At 44.2% G+C, this 19,147-nt stretch overlaps 1 protein-coding gene across 2 annotated transcripts in view; it reads left to right on the top strand.

The window, feature by feature from the left end:
* The window catches only part of pdlim5b (PDZ and LIM domain 5b), an 81,206-nt gene that overhangs the window by 41,015 nt on the left and 21,044 nt on the right, over window positions 1-19,147 (top strand). Inside the window, exons 4-9 of one of the 2 annotated variants that reach the window (XM_072659626.1) lie at window positions 7,433-7,466; window positions 13,251-13,267; window positions 14,698-14,718; window positions 14,856-14,870; window positions 15,409-15,581; window positions 17,115-17,145. In XM_072659626.1, the coding sequence (XP_072515727.1) occupies window positions 7,433-7,466; window positions 13,251-13,267; window positions 14,698-14,718; window positions 14,856-14,870; window positions 15,409-15,581; window positions 17,115-17,145 (291 nt within the window). Of the gene's footprint in view, window positions 1-7,432; window positions 7,467-8,474; window positions 9,068-13,250; window positions 13,268-14,697; window positions 14,719-14,855; window positions 14,871-15,408; window positions 15,582-17,114; window positions 17,146-19,147 lie in introns of both variants that reach the window. The other variant, XM_072659625.1, reaches the window with a different exon arrangement.

Here is a 19,147-nt window from a genome sequence, read left to right on the forward strand (position 1 = left end):
TGTCTGCTATATATATTTTTATAGTTTTATTTTTTTTCTGCCAAGGTTTTTAGACCACTTGTTGTACTGGGACACAGAATTAAGAGGCACAATTGTGCCCCTCTGCTTGCTTAATGATATACGTGTTATATTCTGAATCTGAACTAGTTTAAACAGTTAACATTTATAATATTTTTTCATTTTAATTTTATAACAATAATGTTAGTAAAACTATTGTTTATTATTATTATTATTATATTAGTAATATTACTGTGATGTACATGCATTATATTTTACATTAACATTTTACTACGATGAGTTTTGAAAAAGACCAGAAATGATGTACATTCTATAAAGTCTATATGACAAGTTGATGAATCCCTTTATGGGATATTTTTGATGATAAAAACAGTCCTTACTGCTCTTTCTGTCCTGTAACTGTATGTGGGGCTGTGCATTATCATCCCATACACACTTAACGCTGAACAGATGCAGTTATGCATTACAGTGAATGGGCCTTGTTCATAAGGGTGGCATTTCCTGCCCATTTTCATGTTTACATTTTATTTATTTATTTATTTATTTATTTTCCCCCCTCATCTCCACCCTTTCCTGGCTCCCTCTCCTTTCTCCTTGTGTTGATCGGTGTGTCCTTTATGCTCACGGTGATATCTCCGGTTTAGAGGAGCATCCCAGCGGAGGAGTGCATGTCTGAGCCCAGCCTGTTTCCTTTCACTAAAGCCCAAACTGTGGGAATGCAAGGCAGAACAACCCCCCCCTCCAAGTTCTGCTCATGAGCAGTTGCTCCATCACTCCGCAAGACTCGGCCCATGTTCAGTTCATTACATTTCGCACCACATGTCTACCCCTTGCATATCGCTTCACATTAAGAGCTAATCCTGTTACTCGTCAGCATCTGTTTGGTTTGTGTTTTGGTCAGGGCCGCTCCCCCCGGAGCTCATAATTCATATCTGGAAATGTTGTTTGTGCATGTATGTTGTCGTTCAGTCTCGCGTGTTTTGGAAGGCAAGGAGGGAATGCTCATTCTTTCTGCACTGTCTTTTTTCACTCAAGGCCATACGCTTTCCAGGTTTTTCAAGGCTGGGAATACACGTATTTTACAATAGAGCTGGAACCCTTTTCTTTATGGGCTACATAACAGGTAACGGTTCCAAGCTGTTGTGGAGCGTCTCTAAATATGGCATTAATTATACTCTTCTCCAGAGTTTGCTGTGCCTTGGGCTGACGTTCAGAGACATCCTCATAAGATCTGGGAGAGACATTATGAAACATCTGTTTGTATGTGTGTGTGTGTTGGGGGGGGGTGTTCTGGCAAGGAAATGAGCTTACTGAAATGAATTGCAGGGTATTTTTAATCAGATTCCTGCAGTGGTGGAGGTGGTGTCCTCAGGAAGTGATGTCAGTGGTCCAGGTCAGATTCAAGATGGCTGCACCTCTGTATGCCTCTGTGTATTTTCCCTGGCTGTATGTGACGGCAGAAAAACGCCCTGACTGCACATGCTAAAGAGCTATGAGCTGCTCTGTGTGTCTGTGTGTGTGTGTGTGTGTGTGTGTGTGTGTGTTTCTAGATTTGTGGTTTTAGTGCTTCCTTCTTTCAGCTCTGTGCTTTAAGAGCTCTTCCTGATTAATGCGGGTAGGTGTCAGCGCTGGTCTGTCTCTTGTGGGTTTCACTCACTGTTTTGCAAAGGAGAAGACAGACAGAGAGAGAGGGGTCGGAGAGACAGAGAGGGAAGGTAGTGTGTGAGAGACAGCGTGTGAGGTCCTCTGTGTTTGTTTTAATGCACTTTCAGGACATGTAATGTTTGTACACCTAACTGTGTTCAAGTTTCAACCATCTAACTAATGGTCCGACACTGGGAGCTACTACTACTGCTGCAACATCACTGGGCAGCCAATCAGAGCAAGGTGCAGAGTACCCAGCTCTGATGCATCGGCTCGCAGATGCCCATACCCGCCAGTATCACACTGAAGTGATGTGGAGAGAGTGAGAGAGAGCGACATCTACCCACCCAGAGAAAGCAAGGCCTATTGTGCTCTCTTGGGCTCAAACCAGGATTCAAACCAGCGATCCTCAAGTGATCCTTAGTCTGCTGGACCACTTTGAGCCCTCCTTGGTGGTTCTTGGGTTATTCCTGACCATCCAAACCAATCTCCTCTGAGCTGAGGGTGACAGTTTGGGTCTTCTTCTAGACCTTGGCAAAGTGGCTACACCGCTCACTTACGACTGGTGTACATCCATCCCTCTCAGATCTGCTCTAAATTCAGCAAAATGATTGAAAGCCCAGTATTGCAGTGGCTCCATCTCCACAATGAGCGCATGTAAACTTCCAACCACAAGTGTAGGATCCCATATCCTAACACTGTATAAAAACAAAAGCCGTGTGTATGTGAGAGAGAGGGGGAGGGCGTGTGAGTATAAGCAGTCTGACCACACTCGCAGCTACTCCTGCTCTGGCAGCTCTGTGACTTAGACCAGAAACCTGGCTGCAAATCTACTTACCAAAGAAAGTGCCTCATTCCATCAATCTCCCTTTTGTTTTCGTTCCTCCACTCTGCTTTTTCTAGCAGCGCTCTGTGCAGAGTGACTCATGTCTTCACCTCGGCCTGCATGGAAGGACTTGTGCAGCGCCAGAGTATGTTCACAGCCCACCTTAGTCAAACGTTTTCTGTTTACTCTGTAACCCAGAGCCAGAGAGCTGCAGTATCTTGGTGTTATCTCTCTCTGATGTTTAGAGAGTTTATGCACATGAATTACAATCAGCAGGTAGTATCAACAGGTAGGACATGTGTGTGAACAGTAGCTGATACAGTTTTTGTATTTGTGTTTTTGCCTTATGACGTGCGGGACCCCACTGTGCAAAAACGCTGCGGTAACTCTGGCAAAGTGTATTGTTTTTGGAACGTTTTCCCTTCGTAACATGCCATATGAGGACCAACTCATATGCCCTCGCTTCACATTATGTCACATCAGCTTCTTCTTGGCGTGTTGTGTCGTGTCATGTCATGTCATGTCATGTCATGTCATGTCATGTCATGTCATGTCATGTCACTGACAAGTCCTTCATGTCCCGTCACATTAGATGACCAACAGGTCTATTGTGTCAAGCCATGTGAGGACCGGCTCTTTCTTGCCACATCACATTATGTCACGTGACCAACGTGTCATTTGTGTCACATCTCATCAGGTGACCAACAGGTCCTTCATGCCACACCAAGTGAGGACCAGGTCCTTCTTATCCTGTTAATTCACGCGACTAACAGGTCCTTCGTGTCACATCGTGTCACTTTACCATTGGGCCCTGTGTGTAAGGTCACGTGGCCGATGCTTCTTATGTGACACTTCCTGTCACATTCTGCCTGCGTCCCAGTAAAACACTGTTTCACGGCTGCTGGAGTGAATGACGCAAAGGCTGAATGTCAGCGGTGAAGGTATTCAAGTAAAGTACTGACGTCTGAGGGCTGAGTGTCAAAAGGGCTGAAGACAGAAGTGTAGAAGAGGAGTTGAGTGTTTTATTATGGAAGAGAAGGAGGGAACGATGTGCGGGGAGGGGCACAGCACAGTGTCCAGTGTTGAGTGATGTGGGTGTGGGACGATGCAGTCCTGCAGTGCTCAGACACATGCCATGTACCAGACTGTTGCTTTTGGCTCATGTTGGATGGAAACGTGCACCCCCCCCCCAACATTCCTCTCCAGCCCTCTCGCAGTCTCTCACACCCCCGGGTGCATGGGACAACTGTGTAAGTCTCTCTCTCTCTGTGTGTGTGTGTGTGTGTGTGTGTGTGTGTGTGTGTGTGTGTGTGTGTGTGTGTGTGTGTGTGTGTGTGTACAAATGTCTTGGCAGTTTGATTAGTTCAGTCAACTTTTAACAGCGGAACAGGATGAAGTCCTATAATTCATGTCATACTGTTTTCCGGCGCTGTCCTTTAACAGTGATTCCTCTGGATGACGAGCTTCCAGAACAGAGAGCTGTATTCCACAGAGCTGCTCTGTTCGGGAGAACACTGAACTCTGTTTACTAAAAGCTAAATCAGATCTGGATCTTTACCCTAAACTTCACGTTTCCTATTAGAGCCACGTCTCCCTCTCTCTCACGCGGCCTCTCTCTTGCAGTCTCTCATACTCTATCTGTCTTTCTGTCTTAAGTTATGTATCAGTCTGACTATACTTCTGTTGCACTCTTTCTCTCCGTCTCTGTGTGTCTGTCTGTCTCTCTCTCTCTCTCTCTCTCTCTGTCTCTCTCTCTCTCTCTCTCTCTCTCTCTCTCTCTCTCTCTCTGTATGTGTCTCTCTGTCTCTCTTAAACTCTGTATGTCTGTCTCTTATTTAGTATTAGTATTTAGTATTTGTCCGTCTTGTTTTTCTGTCTCTCTCTGTGTTCCCAGAGCAGTCTGTCTGTCGTTCTGCCTGTTTCTATTTTTTGCTATATCTCTAACTGTGTCTCTCTCTGTTTTACTCTCTCTTAGAGGTGTCTCTTTCTTTCTTTCTTTCTTTCTATGTTTTACTGTCTGTCTTTAACTGTCTCTCTGTCTCTTTCTCCTACACATTATCTCTCTGTCTCTATCTACCCGGCTCTCATTGCCTTTCTCTTTCTGTCACTATTTTACTGTCTCTCTTTCTATATCTTGCCTATAACTACTTCTTACACATTAAAAAAAACCTCATGTTTCTTAATGACTTGAGTCATTTCCAGAGATCTACTTTGAATTTGGGGGGTTGGCTAGGAGAAGAACGGTCCCAAACACACAGTGTGTGAGGCCTGAGATGCTGACCAGTCCCACGCCAGCACGCAGCTGTGTGAAACGCACACTTTTGTCTGACCATGCTGTCAAAACAGACAATCCCTGCTGGCCGGAGGCAACGGAACCCAGAGCAAAGCAGATGTTGTCAGGACCACCCCGGCTGAGCTGTGGGAACTGCACTGCCATCGCGGGACGAGGCACTCACCTGAAACACTGGACCCTTTTGGCAGCCCCTTGGTCGCTCCAGCACACTGTCAGCGTCCTCTTTCTCTTGTAGGCATCCCATTTGTTTATACTGGACCTCTTAAAACTACCCCCCCCCCCCCAGACCATTATGGTGCTCTTTGTATGGCGCTTGGCTGACTTCCTTCCCCAACAAGGCTTCTTTTAGAGTTTTTATTGTGCCTTTTTCCTCTTGACCTTATAATGAAGTGAACTTTGAGGGGGCTAGAAGGGGGCTTTTTTAACTACATAGCACTCTCCTTGTAAAAACTCCCCTCGTCTCTTCTTCCTAATATGGAAGAGTCTGAGAGTGACTGAGCAACATGACCCACGGCCCGGAACACATTCTACCGAGTCATAGCGGTTTTGCACAGCTACGAGGGAACGTTTGTTGTCCGTGAAGAAGAAGACAGCTGTTTATGAAGCCTGAAGCAGTAGACTGGATTAAATTGTGATTAATGAAGGAAAACTGAGCCATGCTACACTTTCTCAGACAAACTACAGGACAGTCATGTGCCAACGAATGCACGGACTGAAACAACAACATCATAAAATGTCTGTGGGATCCTTCAAAAAAAAAAAAAAAAAAACAACAACAAGAAGTAACTGGTATTTGGTGAGGCTGATGCACTTTCACAGCACATCAAGAAGCTAGTTTATTCAGCCTTTTTACAACTGCGGCAAACTCACATGGACAATTTAACAAGCATGCCCCGCTGTTTGTCGGACTGCTGTGGAAAAAGAGATTAAAACTCAAAACACACATTAGCAGAGAGCGGGACGCCATCCAGTGCAGGGTCAAATGAAACATTGACATTTTATTAGGTAAAGGGTCCTAGAATGGATTCTTTTATTTATTTTGACATAGTTGCTTAATGAGAGTTCGGTACATGGAAGTGACAAACCGTGAACCTCAAACCCTGTTGTTTCTCTTTCAAAAGAAAATCCAGAACCGAAGCAGCTGTAAAACAGGCCAATTTCAAAACTATGTAACAGTCTTGACTAGTTATATGTACGCCCCCAAAATTTGCACACATTTAGTCCACTAGTGAAAGCCTTTAGACGATTTGTGACACAGTGAAACACATCGGCCACTATAGGAGAATTTGATGTTGCCCTTTGTTGTTTTTTTTTTTTGGCGGGGTGGGGAGGTGGGGTTGAGACAGTCTTCATCACTGTTGTGCATAAAACTGGAGAGCAGCACATCACTGCCAAATTCTGCTAAATAATGGAAAACTGGTGGCTTTTGAAACCAGGCCTTATGATCATGGTTTTGCATCTACCATCGTTCTCAGGAAAGTACCCCTTGGGGAAGTGCCCTTTTCCTTGCTTCACCAAGGAAAGTGACCCTTGGTAAAGCGCCTCTCAGGAAAGTGACCCATGGTGAAGCACTCCTTAGGAAAGTGACCCTTGGGGATTCACTCCTTGGTGGATGTGTCTCTCGGCTAAGTGATTCTTGGGGAAGCACCCCTTGGAGAATGTGTCCCCCAATGAAGCAGCCCTTGTGGAAAAACACTCAAAACGGTTGTAAATTGGTGTGGCGCTGAAACGAGTTTTTACAGCAGTTGGATGATCTTTGTTACTTAGAAATATCTTACACCAGTTATACAGGAAGCATTGCTTTCGTCTAAATTGTTCACAGACAGTAGGATTTTGTCCCTTAGCCAAAAAAAACGAAAAACCCCAAATGTGTTCGGTTGTGTCTCACTCTCCCCTGCATGACAGCAGCGCTTCTCAGAACTTGATGCTGAATCAAAGAGTCGCTTGTATGAACCAGATGTTGTGGCACCGAGGCATATAGTGGGACTTGTGGGTAAACAGTGGGACTTGTGCAGTTTATGCCATCTGCTTCAGTGGCACAGTTCGCGTTCCTACGGGTACAGGCTGAGAGAGCTGTTCCTGGTGCGTTGCGTTCTGCAGATTACTTCGTCTTGGCACTCCGAACTCTGTACTCTCTTCTGCGACTCCCTGGTTACAGAACGTTCGATCTCTGATACACGCCCCCAGGCACTTCTACACATGTCATATCACCCAGCTCTCTGCCAGTGCTGCTTGTCAGGAGCACAGTCTGAGAGTAGCTGTACAGTCTGTGACGAAGCCAGTTTGTAACATTATTCCAGGTCGGCGGCTGGCTCTTTCTACCACAGTGCTCAGCTTGGCACGCATCGGCTCCGCTCTGAAATCCTCAGCTGTTGTCAATAGAGAATGAGAAGTGTTGGGCCTCGGATGCCATCATTTGCTCTGCATTTATTTATGGACTGTGTAATGTACCATGCAGGAGGGATCGAGTGAGTCAAAGGTGCAGTGGCTATTTTTCAAAGAAAGACCAGAGAATAGAGTCAATGTTAACACACACACACACACTTCAGTGTTTTGGATACAGCACCCTGTCCTAATCTGTTGGTTTTAATTACTGATGTGTTATTAAAAGCCGGATTATAATACTCACTCTTCTCATCTGTTTTCCACAGACCATCTGCTGTCCCAAAGGTTGAACTTCCCAAGGTAAGTAGACTTCATGTTGTAAGAATTGTAGATCTAGGACAGAAGTGATTGTTGTTCTGAAATATTAGCGCATGCCCACTGCTGGAGAGTTGTCCCTTACCAGCATGTGTATGTGTACTTGCCTGCTGTATTGCATGGCTCTTTAGAGCTGTGATCTACCTCAGTCTGGCCCACACTGCAGGATTGTTAACGTCCCAAGCTCAGAGATTTTACAGATACTGACATCTATATATATACACACACACACACACAGAGTCATATCAGAATATTATGACGTAGATAGTCGTTTTTGGCTCGGATGACACTTACCTTGCAAGACGTCGTAGCATGGACTGTATAAGGTGATGGAAGGTGTTCATTATAGAGATTTAACTGGTTCATAATGGTGTGTTGGTATAATGGTGTCTGGCATAGGATGTTGTAGAGGTGTACATAACAGTTGTGCCTCATGTGCCATTGATGCAGGAATGACAACTCCGTGAGTGGTAGAGAGCAGTCAACATGCCACCGTGGAGCAGTTAAGCTATATTATGAACACCTTCCATCACCATCAATACAGTTCATGCTACAACATCTTGCTAGAGTCATCCAAGCCAAGAATGTTTTTTATACCATTATTATTCTGATAAGACTGTGTTTATTGACGTAATGTGACAGTAATCTGGTAGTTGTTCTCTTCACTAGTGTAAGGCTCACAGGATGAGTTGGGACACCTTTCAGTTTTGTTAGGAAGGTTAAATCAACCCCAGATAGTTGTCCTGTAATGTGGTCCAGACATTAGCTCCTCCTCATACCAGTATACCTCATTGTTCACAGTGTTGAGCATCAGTTCGGAATTCACTAATTCATTTCTGAACTCATTCATGATTTGAAGTGGCTTAATTCATGTAGGTGGATCAGATGTCAATAGATCATCATGTATGACTGTGATGAGGGAGCGTCACCTGCATGAATTTGAGTGTGTGAGCGTGCTGCATGTGTGTGTTTGTGTCTCCCCGCCTCCTGCAGGATGAGCCACTGGAGATCATTAAGCCTGTGCCCATTAGCCACCCGCCTGCGGCCGCCCCCAGCACTAGCCCTGCCAACCCCTCCCCGAGCAGCAGCGCCTACAACAAGACGGCACGGCCCTTCGGAGGAGGAGGAGCTAATTTCAGAGCTGTCAGCCCCTCCTCCTCCGCCCCTGCTGCACCTAAAGCCTCCATCCCTTCTGCCTCCTCAGCTTTCACCCCGGCTGCTCCCTCCCAGCAACATATCCATCCTCCACCAGCCACACAACCCTCACAGCCAGCCCAGCCCCCACAGCCCCCTTTCCCACTGGCCAGCAGCTCTACTACTCGCTCACTCTCTTCTCCTCACTCCGCCCCTAAACCCACCTCCGGCCGCTCCCCCTTCCCTCACTCCTCCTCGGCTTCGTCCTCTGGCTCTTCTTCACCAGCCAGAGTGACTGCCCCCTCCTCCTCCTCTTCTGCTCCCGCTGTCCAACAGCCCTCGGTCTATAATACCCCAATCAACCTGTACTCCAATGAGAACGCCTGTGAAGTGGCCATGGGCCAGAGGCGGGGTTTGCTGGAGAGTCAGGCAGGAGCAGAGCATCAAAATGGGTAGGTGGAGCACAGAAAACTCCTCTTCCCAACCTTTTTCCTATCTGAAGATCCTCCACTCTCCGTCTTTTCCTTCAGGCTCTTTGAGCTGAGTCTGTTCTGTGTCTCCTTGAGCATCTCTGTTACTGTATCATAACAATAGCAATAATAAAAGTAAACAAATCCTTTTCTTAAACTCAAAGTGCTACAGAAAGATAAGCCCGTTTTAAATGAAGGACTGTGGACTGAGAGGACCTATGTAGCATAAATACCAAGGAGGAGTATAAAGCTCTGCCAGGTCACAAAGATGCACTGAAGGAGTACCATGGAGGAGAGTGAAAGCTTGCAAAATAACGCTGTTCACACACCCTACCGTTCACCAACGAGATCATTCACACCCTACTGTACACCGATGCGCTATAATATTAAAACCACCTGCCCAGCAGCTCTTACCCATCAAGGCATGGACTCCACAACACCTCTGAAGGTGTCCTGTGGTATCTGTCACCAACACATTAGCAGCAGATCCTTTTAAGTCCTGTAAGTTGTGAAGTGAGGCCTTCCTGGATCTCATCAGTGAGCCTTGGGCACACATGACCTTGTTGCTAGTTCACTATTTGTCCTTTCATGGAGCATTTTCAGTAGCTACTGACCACTGCATACAAGAAAAAACCCACAAGACCTGCCTGATGTTGACAGGCATGTTCTTACCCAGTCACAATTTGTCAAAATGTGGCTCAGATTCTTAAACTTCCACATGCCTATTATGTAGATCCCTGTAATTGTAACCAGACAATCAAGGTTATTCACTTTATCTGAGCCGTCAGTGGTTTTAATGGTTTAGCTGATGGCGGCATCAGGTGGATGTTTTAAAACCCAGTTGAAGGAGCAGATAATAAACATGTCGACGCAGCAAACAAGTCTGAAGCCGCATTCAGCTGAAGCTTCATGCCGTTGTGGATAGAACCCATACAAGCTCCCACAAGTCGTTTCATCAACTTTTAAATAAACAAACGATTCGGTCTGAACTGTTTCAAGCCAAAGTAGCAAATAAGCTAAGTGGAAAAGCCTCTGTTGAAAGTTTATATGCGTGTTTACTTTTTCTAGTCTCACTCCGCTCCAGTGCAGACAGACTCAACGGGACTTGTGGTTGCTTTTCTCTGTCTACCAAGATCTTAAAGCCGTGAACTCGAGCTGTTGCTGGAGCTCAGATTTGTAGGGATACAAGCATCGGAAGGTTTGAGCTTTGACACAAATACAAAACATTTAAGAAAGTTGTGCTTTAAATGAATAGTGTTTGTATCAGTGTGATCACTTCCGGATTTTTATGCTGAGCCTCGTCTTCACAATACGTCATTATGAGCTTCCTCATTCCTTGCGTTTGAAGTCAACAGGAAAAGGGAAAGAACAGGTTGACGTCCTCTTTATAGCTTTAACTGAGAGAGGTTGAAGCCCCTGAGCGCTGATGGATTATCCAGCAGTGAACTGGACGATAACCTTTCCCTCCTTCTCTCTCCTTTGCTTCTGTTGACCTGCCTCTCACAGACTAAGTGGTTCCCATTTCCATGTAGTTGCTAAGCTGTTGCTATGTGGTCATTAGTGTGAAACCCTTTATACCTGTTGGTTGATATGGGGCTCCTATGTGGTTGATATGATTGTGGTGGCTATTGGGTTGCTAAGCGATTGCTAGATGGGTGCTTTAGTGTTGCTAGATGGTTGCTGTGGTATCCCAGGTGGTTGTATTGGTGTTTCTAAGTGGTTACTTGATTTGTGTTGCTAGGTGGTTGCTATGGAGTTCCTATGGCATCCCAGATGTTTGAATAAGTATTTCAAAAAACAGTGAAGCAGTGAGGTGTGTGTGTGTGTGTCTGTGTCAGAGGTGACACACATACACTATATGGACACAATTATTGGGACACCTGCTCATTCATTGTTTCTTTCAAAATCAAGGGTAATAAAATAGTTTGTCCTGCTTTTGTTGGAGTAACTGTCTCTACTGTGCAGGAAATAAGGATTTCTACTAGATTTTGGAGCACTGCTGTAAGGATTTGATTGCATTTGGCAACAAGTGTGTTAGTGAGTAAGTGTGTTAGTGGCAGTACTTCTATGCAGGGACTAGACAAGCTGTGTGTGTTCAGCAATGGGTGCAGCTTAAAGTAGCTGAATGCATTCATTAGAATGGGTGTCCACAAACATTTCTCATGTAGGTTTAAAATTCTCTTGGTCTCTCTCCCTCTCTGTCTCTCTCTCTATCTCTCTCGCGCGTGTTCTCTCTCCCCCGTCTTCCTCCACTTTGGGCTGTAGCCAGTCAGGAGAAGCACATCTTGTCCCAATCTGCAGGAGTGAATGTGAAGCCCAGCTGAGACGCTCGGGGCTCGCTACCGCCTGCCTTTGTCTAATTGACAGTTTGGTTAATGGCTTTCCCAAACACACAGAGTCCAGTTCCGTGTCCTGTTGTGCGAATGGCTGCACTTGTTTCCAATTAGCCGGGAGTCGTATCGGCCTGTGCAGAATCTGTCAGGTCTTCCTGCTGCATATGATCTTCTTTTAAGTTGAGGAGGCTTGAGAGGCTTAAGAAACAGTTTGAGGAATGAATGATTGCTTCCTTAGTGATAATTATTGTAATTGAGGTTCTAAGCAGCAGTTGATCTGCTCAGCGTGTGTGACATGATCAAAGCTGTAGGATCATCACAGTTACTCCATTAAAACCCCATTACTCAGTCAATATTACTAAAATTGATGTAGATGAGTCTTTAATGATTAGCGGACAGCTAGCTCTCAGTTAAGGTGATTAATGGGGCCCAGTGGACACGCCCAATCCAGTGTTTTTCTTTTTTTGTATTATTTGCATTTAAATGTGCATTATTGTCTTTTACAAATTATGATTATTAGATTTATTTAGCAACTTATAAACATGGTAAAATTGTGATACTGATTTTATACAAACTACTGATCTTTAGAGTGAGCTGCTTTAAATTGAAACTCTTCACTTAGGATGAGCATCTAAAAGTAGGCCATCAACTACTCAAACACTCGACCACCTCCCAGGAAGAAATGCATAACTCACAACATGACCTCAGACATGCTGATATGTGCTGCATTTGTCTAATGCTCTTCTCCAGATTGATCTCCAGTCCAGCATTCTTACTGATAGTGATGGGCCTACAAAGGTGCACCACCTTTCATGCACTCATTCTTGTAGAAGTGTAATATATAGAAGTGATTTGGGACACAAGTGTAGGCTACAGTGCTAGTGAATAGATATGATCAGATGGCCGCAGCTGTGCATAAGCTACAAGAACATAATTTATTTATGAACCGACTGTAGGCTGACAAAGAGCACGCCAGCCAAACATGTGTACCAGTCAGGAAGCTGGTGTTCAGGTGTGCGCAATGTTGGCACGGTGGTGAGGTTTGGACTATGGGCTATGACCGATGTTGTGCTTCCTCTCACGGGACATCATTTCTCTCTGTTCCCACTCATAGAAACCCATTATCTCTCTGACAGTCGCTGGAAAACATGGGTGTGTGTGTGTGTGTGTGTGTGTGTGTGTGTGTGTGTGTAACTGCTAGCCCTCGCTGCAGTGCCCTCTCCACAACCCCACTCTTTTCCCCTGGTGCTTCGCGGATGGCACGGCAGAGGCCCGATCATTTGTTTCCAGTCTGCCTCTAACGAGCAGGCCTGCATCTCCTCATCTGCCATGTATAGCAGCCTCGGCTCTTCAGGAACGCCTGTAACTTTTCCTTCAGAGAGTTTCCAGCTGCTTTTACTGAGTCCACCAATTAGCGTCCAGGGAGGGGCCATCGCAGCAGTTTTTGACCCGTGGAGCCCCTCAAATTAAAGTAATTAATCCCAGCATTAGCCAAGCAGCAGATGTTCCAGTCGAAGGAGCCTTGTGGTGTGCGTAGCGACAGAAGGCTTGTTTCGCTGCTTGTTGTCATTGGCAGTTTTTAATTCTCTTGACTCTCAAACACACATCAAAGCTAGATCTGACAAAAAATGTTATTAAACCTTATTTATGCCTTTATTCTAACGTCTGGGAATGCTGTGTGTGGATTTGAGCAAGTGTGAGTTTCTTAACCTAAGTTTGTCTCAAGTTGCATGCTCTTCCTAATGGGTCTTTGAACATGAGGTGAATCTGATGAGTTAATAGGTCTTCACATATCTCGTTTTGCTTTATTCTTTTTTTCCCCCCCTCCACAGGCCGAGCCAACAACAAAGTCAGTATTACGACTGTGCTGGTATCTGTTTGTGCCTGTGTGTGTGTTTGACGTAATGCTCGCAACCGTTTCACAATAGTTAACCCTCCAAGCATGAACGTACTCGTTCCCCATGCGATTCACTCTCCTGGCAGCGTTTCCTGTCACCATTCTTTCCATTATATCACTCACTCAGTGCTTTGTTGGGGGAGTTACTTCATAGCTTGCCGGAGTATCCCATTCCATGCAGCGTTACCTTCTGTGCTCTGCTAGAGAAGGTACAGACCTTTTTGAACATCATCTGCTCATGTCAATCCCCCCCCCTGTGTTTATTCAAGGCCTGCCATTAATTACAGGCCATGCTGAGTGTTAGAGTGGGTATTAATAGCGCAGCTGTTGAGCAGCCTTCCATTTTGCAAACCACACACGCATACTGTATACATACACACGTGTGTTGGGGGGAGGGAGGTGGTGGGAGATGGCTTCAAAGATCTCGGAGAGTACCTGTGCTCTGCTCTGAGCGATAAGAATGCAGAGTGTGGTGGTGCCACCTTGTGGTGAGAGTGGTTATGGCCTGTCCATTCACTGTATTGCATACTATTAACACTAATTAATCCTGGTCCAGAAAGTAAAAATCCACACTAGGATTTTGTTCCAACTGCCTGAATGGATCTGCTACAGAGGTGGATTTTACTTTCTGGACCTGGATTTGCGACCTCTGGCCATGAGAAGGTTTATGTGACCTATTAAGTTTCTTAAGTTCTGACACCCTCAAAACAACAGACCTGACATTAACCAGAATGCAGTTATTGCCCTTAAACCTAGGTGACCTAATGTTTGTGGGTGTGCGCTCATGCTCAACGTTTCCTCCAAAATCAAGGGTTTTTATCCCCTCTGGTGCAGGAACAGCTTATGTTCTCACTGGAAGAGTTTTCTAGATTCTGAAACACTGCTGTCAATATTTGTCACTCCAACCCATACTAAAGATACTGGGTGGAGCTCCATCACTCCAGAGAACACAGCTCCACTGCTTTACAGCCCAGTGCTGGTGGACTTTATACCCCTCTAGTCATGCTTGTCATCGGTCATGGTGAACATAGGTTCATGTGCAGCGTCCAGAGCGCCATTTTCTATTGGCCTTACCATGGAGAATATACAAGCTGAGCTGTGTGCACAGTCAGACACCTGTGTCAGCAGTGCGCACATTATAATGCCATTAAATATACTAATAAGAAGGGGAATCTACAAACTTTTGGACATTTTATTGAAATTATTTTTAAAATGTGGATTTATTAAAGATAATTATTGCATGAAACCATTTAATAGTGTGAGATTCTAACAGTATACCAAATTATATGTTTAATCCACTGTAAAGAACTTTCAGACCAACTAACTTATTTTAAACTCACAGTTGATTAATTTGACCCCGGTCCTGTTTTTTTATTCCATAGTGGACCTCACAGTATTCTGAAGTAAGTAGCTGTAGTCCTGTAGCCAATAAGTGAAATCACTGATTGATAGTTGCGTTTTAGTTTCTGACTTTCTTCTATTTCTCCTTTTCTCATTTCCTGCTTTCTTCTATCACTTCATCTCAATGTCCTCACACCAGAAAGACGCCCCCCAGGTAAAAGGGATGCAATGCAATGACCGTGCTTTCTGTTTGGTTGTTTATTAGGGGTGGGCAGTAGAACATCACTGACCCCAGATGCAGTGGATCAGATATGTCAATTTTAGTATCTGACATTTTTAGTTTAGAACAGGAGATGATGGGCTAACGTTTCCAATAAACACTGGATGTATGCTGTTTTGATAGATCCATAGCGTTTTTCTAGATTTGCTAGTTTTGTTAGAAAGCACCCCCACCATGGTACATGACTTATATCATGTTGCCTAACGATTCCTTTAAATGCAATTTATCAGTAACTATATGCTTGCTTTTTACTGTTTCATGTAATGCAATATTTACTATATGCTCAAAAAAGTCTTATGTCTTATGACATAATTTATCATGATAAAATACTGTCAAACTGCCCCCCCCCCCGTGTTTGTATGTTCATGTGTGTTTGTAAAACAAAATGTAGATGGTGATGATGGCTTTGACTATCAATCATGATGATTATAATGATGATAAAACTGCTGTGTTTTTTGAATGACTTTTGCAGAACTCCCAGGAAGCCCATTATGGACACAGAGCTGGTGGTGAACCACAGCGCTCACCTGGGCGATGCCAGTAAAAAGCGTTTGATTGAGGACACAGAGGACTGGCGTCCGCGCACCGGAACCTCACAGTCTCGCTCTTTCCGTATCCTGGCACAGATCACCGGCACAGAGAATGGTTAGTATCAGAACTGAGAGGTCTTGAGCTGAGCTGCATAATATATCTCCACCAGTATTGTAACAAGCCTTTAAACCAGTCATTGTTTTATACTCTGTGAGCATACTGACCAATCACAGGTTCAGATTAGTGTGGTTGTGTTGAATCAGTCAGTGAATCTTGTAATCGTTAGCATGATGGATTGCCACAAGAGCATAATGTGAATATCTTCTGTGCTTAAAGAACTCCGGAGTCACACCTGTTTTAGCCTGGATTGTCAGTCTAGCTGATGTCTGTGCTGGTCGGCTGTAGTGTAGTCAGTTGAAAGTTGAGGAGAGTTTGAGTAGTGTGTGAGGGGTGCAGGCTCTGACTATTGGCCTCCTGATCATGTTTCAGTCCAGTCAGAGTATATAGAGAGTATATCAAACATGCTGGATTTTTTCGAACCAACACTGAGCTTAATAGTAGTATAGTAAAATCATATCTAGTAGTGTATAACTTTACATTCCACCTTAAATGATTCAGCACCCACATTCTGGCGCTAGTACATGTCCGATACTGTAGCATCATTTAAGGTGGAACAGAAATTGATATAAGAAACCAACATCTTGTATGTAGGGTAGCCTCCGATATGTAACGTACCTGTGATGATCGTGGTGCAAATCTGCGTCTTCTAGGTGAATTGAATCTCACAAATTTTTGGCCGTGTTCGGTTAATCTGCACAAGTCGTTTAGTGTGCGATGGACACTTTCATTCGCCATAAAAAAATCAGCAGAACTCGGGAAGTCTTTTTATAATCTGCTGCGACTTGTGAAGTTGTTTAGTGTACCCAAGGCAAGTGTACCAAAGAGAGCCTAATTAGTCAGCGTTAATTGAATTTAGTGCAGTGCAATGTGTGAAACATTGGCCCTAAATAGAAATGCTGTACAAACATTTCACATGATCTGTTGCATGTGGCCCAGAGATCAAATGCCATGACAGGCCTTAACCTATTACTACAGCTGGGCTGGTTGTGGCCAACAATAAACTTGCTATTGCCATAAATTACCTTTAAATGCTTTAATTAAGCTTGGATTTGTCCCAGAATCACCTTTTAGAACAGCAATCTGGGTTGTTTTGCATTTTTGGCTCATTTTTTAACAGTTTTGAATAGGTTCTAATATTATGCAGCGTTATTGACTCACAAGTGTCTTTTTAACATATTGCCAGGCATCACAATCTCTGTACTAGTACTTCTACATATCATGGAGTTCTACCCTTAACCCACCACAACTCCATCAGCCACAGCCAGAAAGCTTTTCCATGCAAAGGCATTTAGAAACTGAAGCATTGTCATCATTTCCTGTGATCCGTGTCCTTTGAGATTTCAGCAACACAGAGGGAAAGAATGTGTTTTTCATTGCAGCCTTTCTTCCCCACCTTCCCAGCTCCCTTTGTTTTGATGCTGAAAGTGAATCTTTCCTTTGCGGCAGTGCTCATGTTCTCTTCTTTCTCTCTTCTTTCTCTCTCTCTCTCTCTCTCCCTCTCTCTCTCTGTCTCTCTCTCTCCTACAGAGCAAGCCCACGAGACCAGCCCTGGAAAGAAGTAAGCACACCGTGGTTTGTTATTGTTATTCGGTTCGATTTGGTGCCGTCCTCCTGTGCTGAGTTACCCGAGTGTGTCTCTGCTGTTGTTGTTACTGTTGCTGTTTAGTTTCTTGGTGCTTGCTTGTACACTGCCCTCCCTGAGCATGTCACGTTTTGTGGTCTCTGTGTGCTGTCAGTTCCATATTTACTTCTATTTACTTAAATGTGGTCAGATGCCGCACGCTCAATTAGGAATAAACCACACCAGAAGCAGCAAAGATGAGTTCAAGGCCTAACATTCAGAGCCTCAATGGTTGTAAATCTTTAAGGGCCCTTATCCTACTGTTTATTAGTTTTCGTTCATGGGTCTAGTTATAGCATTTATGTGGTTTATGTCTCAAAAACAGTCATAATTCGCTTTGACATGTTCGACCTCTCTTCATAAGTAGATAAACTCTCAGTACTGGCCTTTAAGACTTCATATATGTAATGAATAAGGATGTCCAGATCTAATCCAGTGGCCTGGGAGCGGGGGCAATCCAGTCAGTTTTAATAGATCGAGTATCAGCTTTTAAGGTTCTGATTTACTTCCGTTCCTTATGTTCCTTATGAGTGCCATCTGGTGTCCTTTAGGCACCATTAATAGACATGATCCTCAGGTGCTGCAGACTAACTTCTCCTTTTTTCGAAAACTACCCTAGACAGAATTCATCAGTGCAGCAGCCAAAACAAAGCTAAAGTTAGCTTCCAATTCTGACTCTTCATTCCACCTTAAATAGTACGTAGGTGCTGCTTTATTTCCCCACTGCGGGACTAATAAAGGACTATCTTATCTTATCTTATTTAAGGTAGAACCATCTGGAAGGTTTGGGAAATCTTAAGCTTAGAGTTGGAGCTTAGAGTCTTGCAGTAAATGACGCAGCAACAACAAACTGCTCACAGAGCAGAGGGTAAAGAACGTAATGGTTGACTCTTCAACTCTTCCAAAAAATGTTTGTCTACTTTCTGCCGTTTTTGTCTGTGCTGACAAAACCACCGAGTTTGGTTGCTGCTAGTCGTGTAATTTACTCGTAAATTCTGCCTGGTTAGAAACCAAACTGTGGTGGAAATGCTCTGTTCTACCAGCGAGAGAACCATGCTCCTTTCTTTGATTCTAAACCAGTTGTGAACGTCGCATTCAGAACCAAGGAAGCGGCCAATGGTAATGCACACATACCAAGTGATTAGACAGGAAGGAAAATACCTGGGAGCTGAATGGTCAGGAGGGTCAGTCAGACTGGACTTTAAGATATTAAACACTCCAAACATTCCAAACCAAGTGAATCAGATTAGAATTTAGTTAGATTTTAGAAACTGGTACAACAAATACAGTGATTTAATTGGTGTGCATTAGCACATTTTACCCACGTTGTGGGTTGTGGGTTATTTATAGGATTGGGTCAGTATTGGCCATTATTAAGAGACTCGAATAAAAAAAAAAAACACCCTGATTGGGACATCACTAGTAATGTAAATGACATTACTCTGTTCTGTTTGGATACTCTGAATGGGCAGGGCTAAATAACATTACAAAAGCAATAAATGCTAAAAGAGCTGCTTTTGCATCTTATAATCCATATGGATTGTAGGAACTGGGTAGTAACTTCAATAACGGTCTCATGCTCCATCTCCATCATTGACTCTTTTATGTCAGAAAAGTGAGGAAAATCCAAATTTCCCTGCTATGGCCCTTCAATCAGCAGAATAGAAACAGGAGAGGCATTGTGGAATGGATAAATAAATGGGATTATGGGTAATCGGGGAGCTCTAAGAAAAACATTGCCGCTCTTTTGTATTCACATGGATTTGGGAAAGCGGTGAAAATATTTGCGAGCCTGCGTGTCTGAAGGCCAGAGTCTAGTAAACAATGCTAATGGCTAATGTCTTGGCCGCTCATTGGAAACTATTCTGACTGTAATTGCCGTTGTGAAGCATCTGAGGTAAGGGAACCCTTTGGAAGGGAGCCGTACTCGTGTGTATGA

The sequence above is a fragment of the Salminus brasiliensis genome, chromosome 16 (assembly GCF_030463535.1).
Source record: "Salminus brasiliensis chromosome 16, fSalBra1.hap2, whole genome shotgun sequence".
Classification (NCBI taxonomy): Eukaryota; Metazoa; Chordata; class Actinopteri; order Characiformes; family Bryconidae; genus Salminus; species Salminus brasiliensis.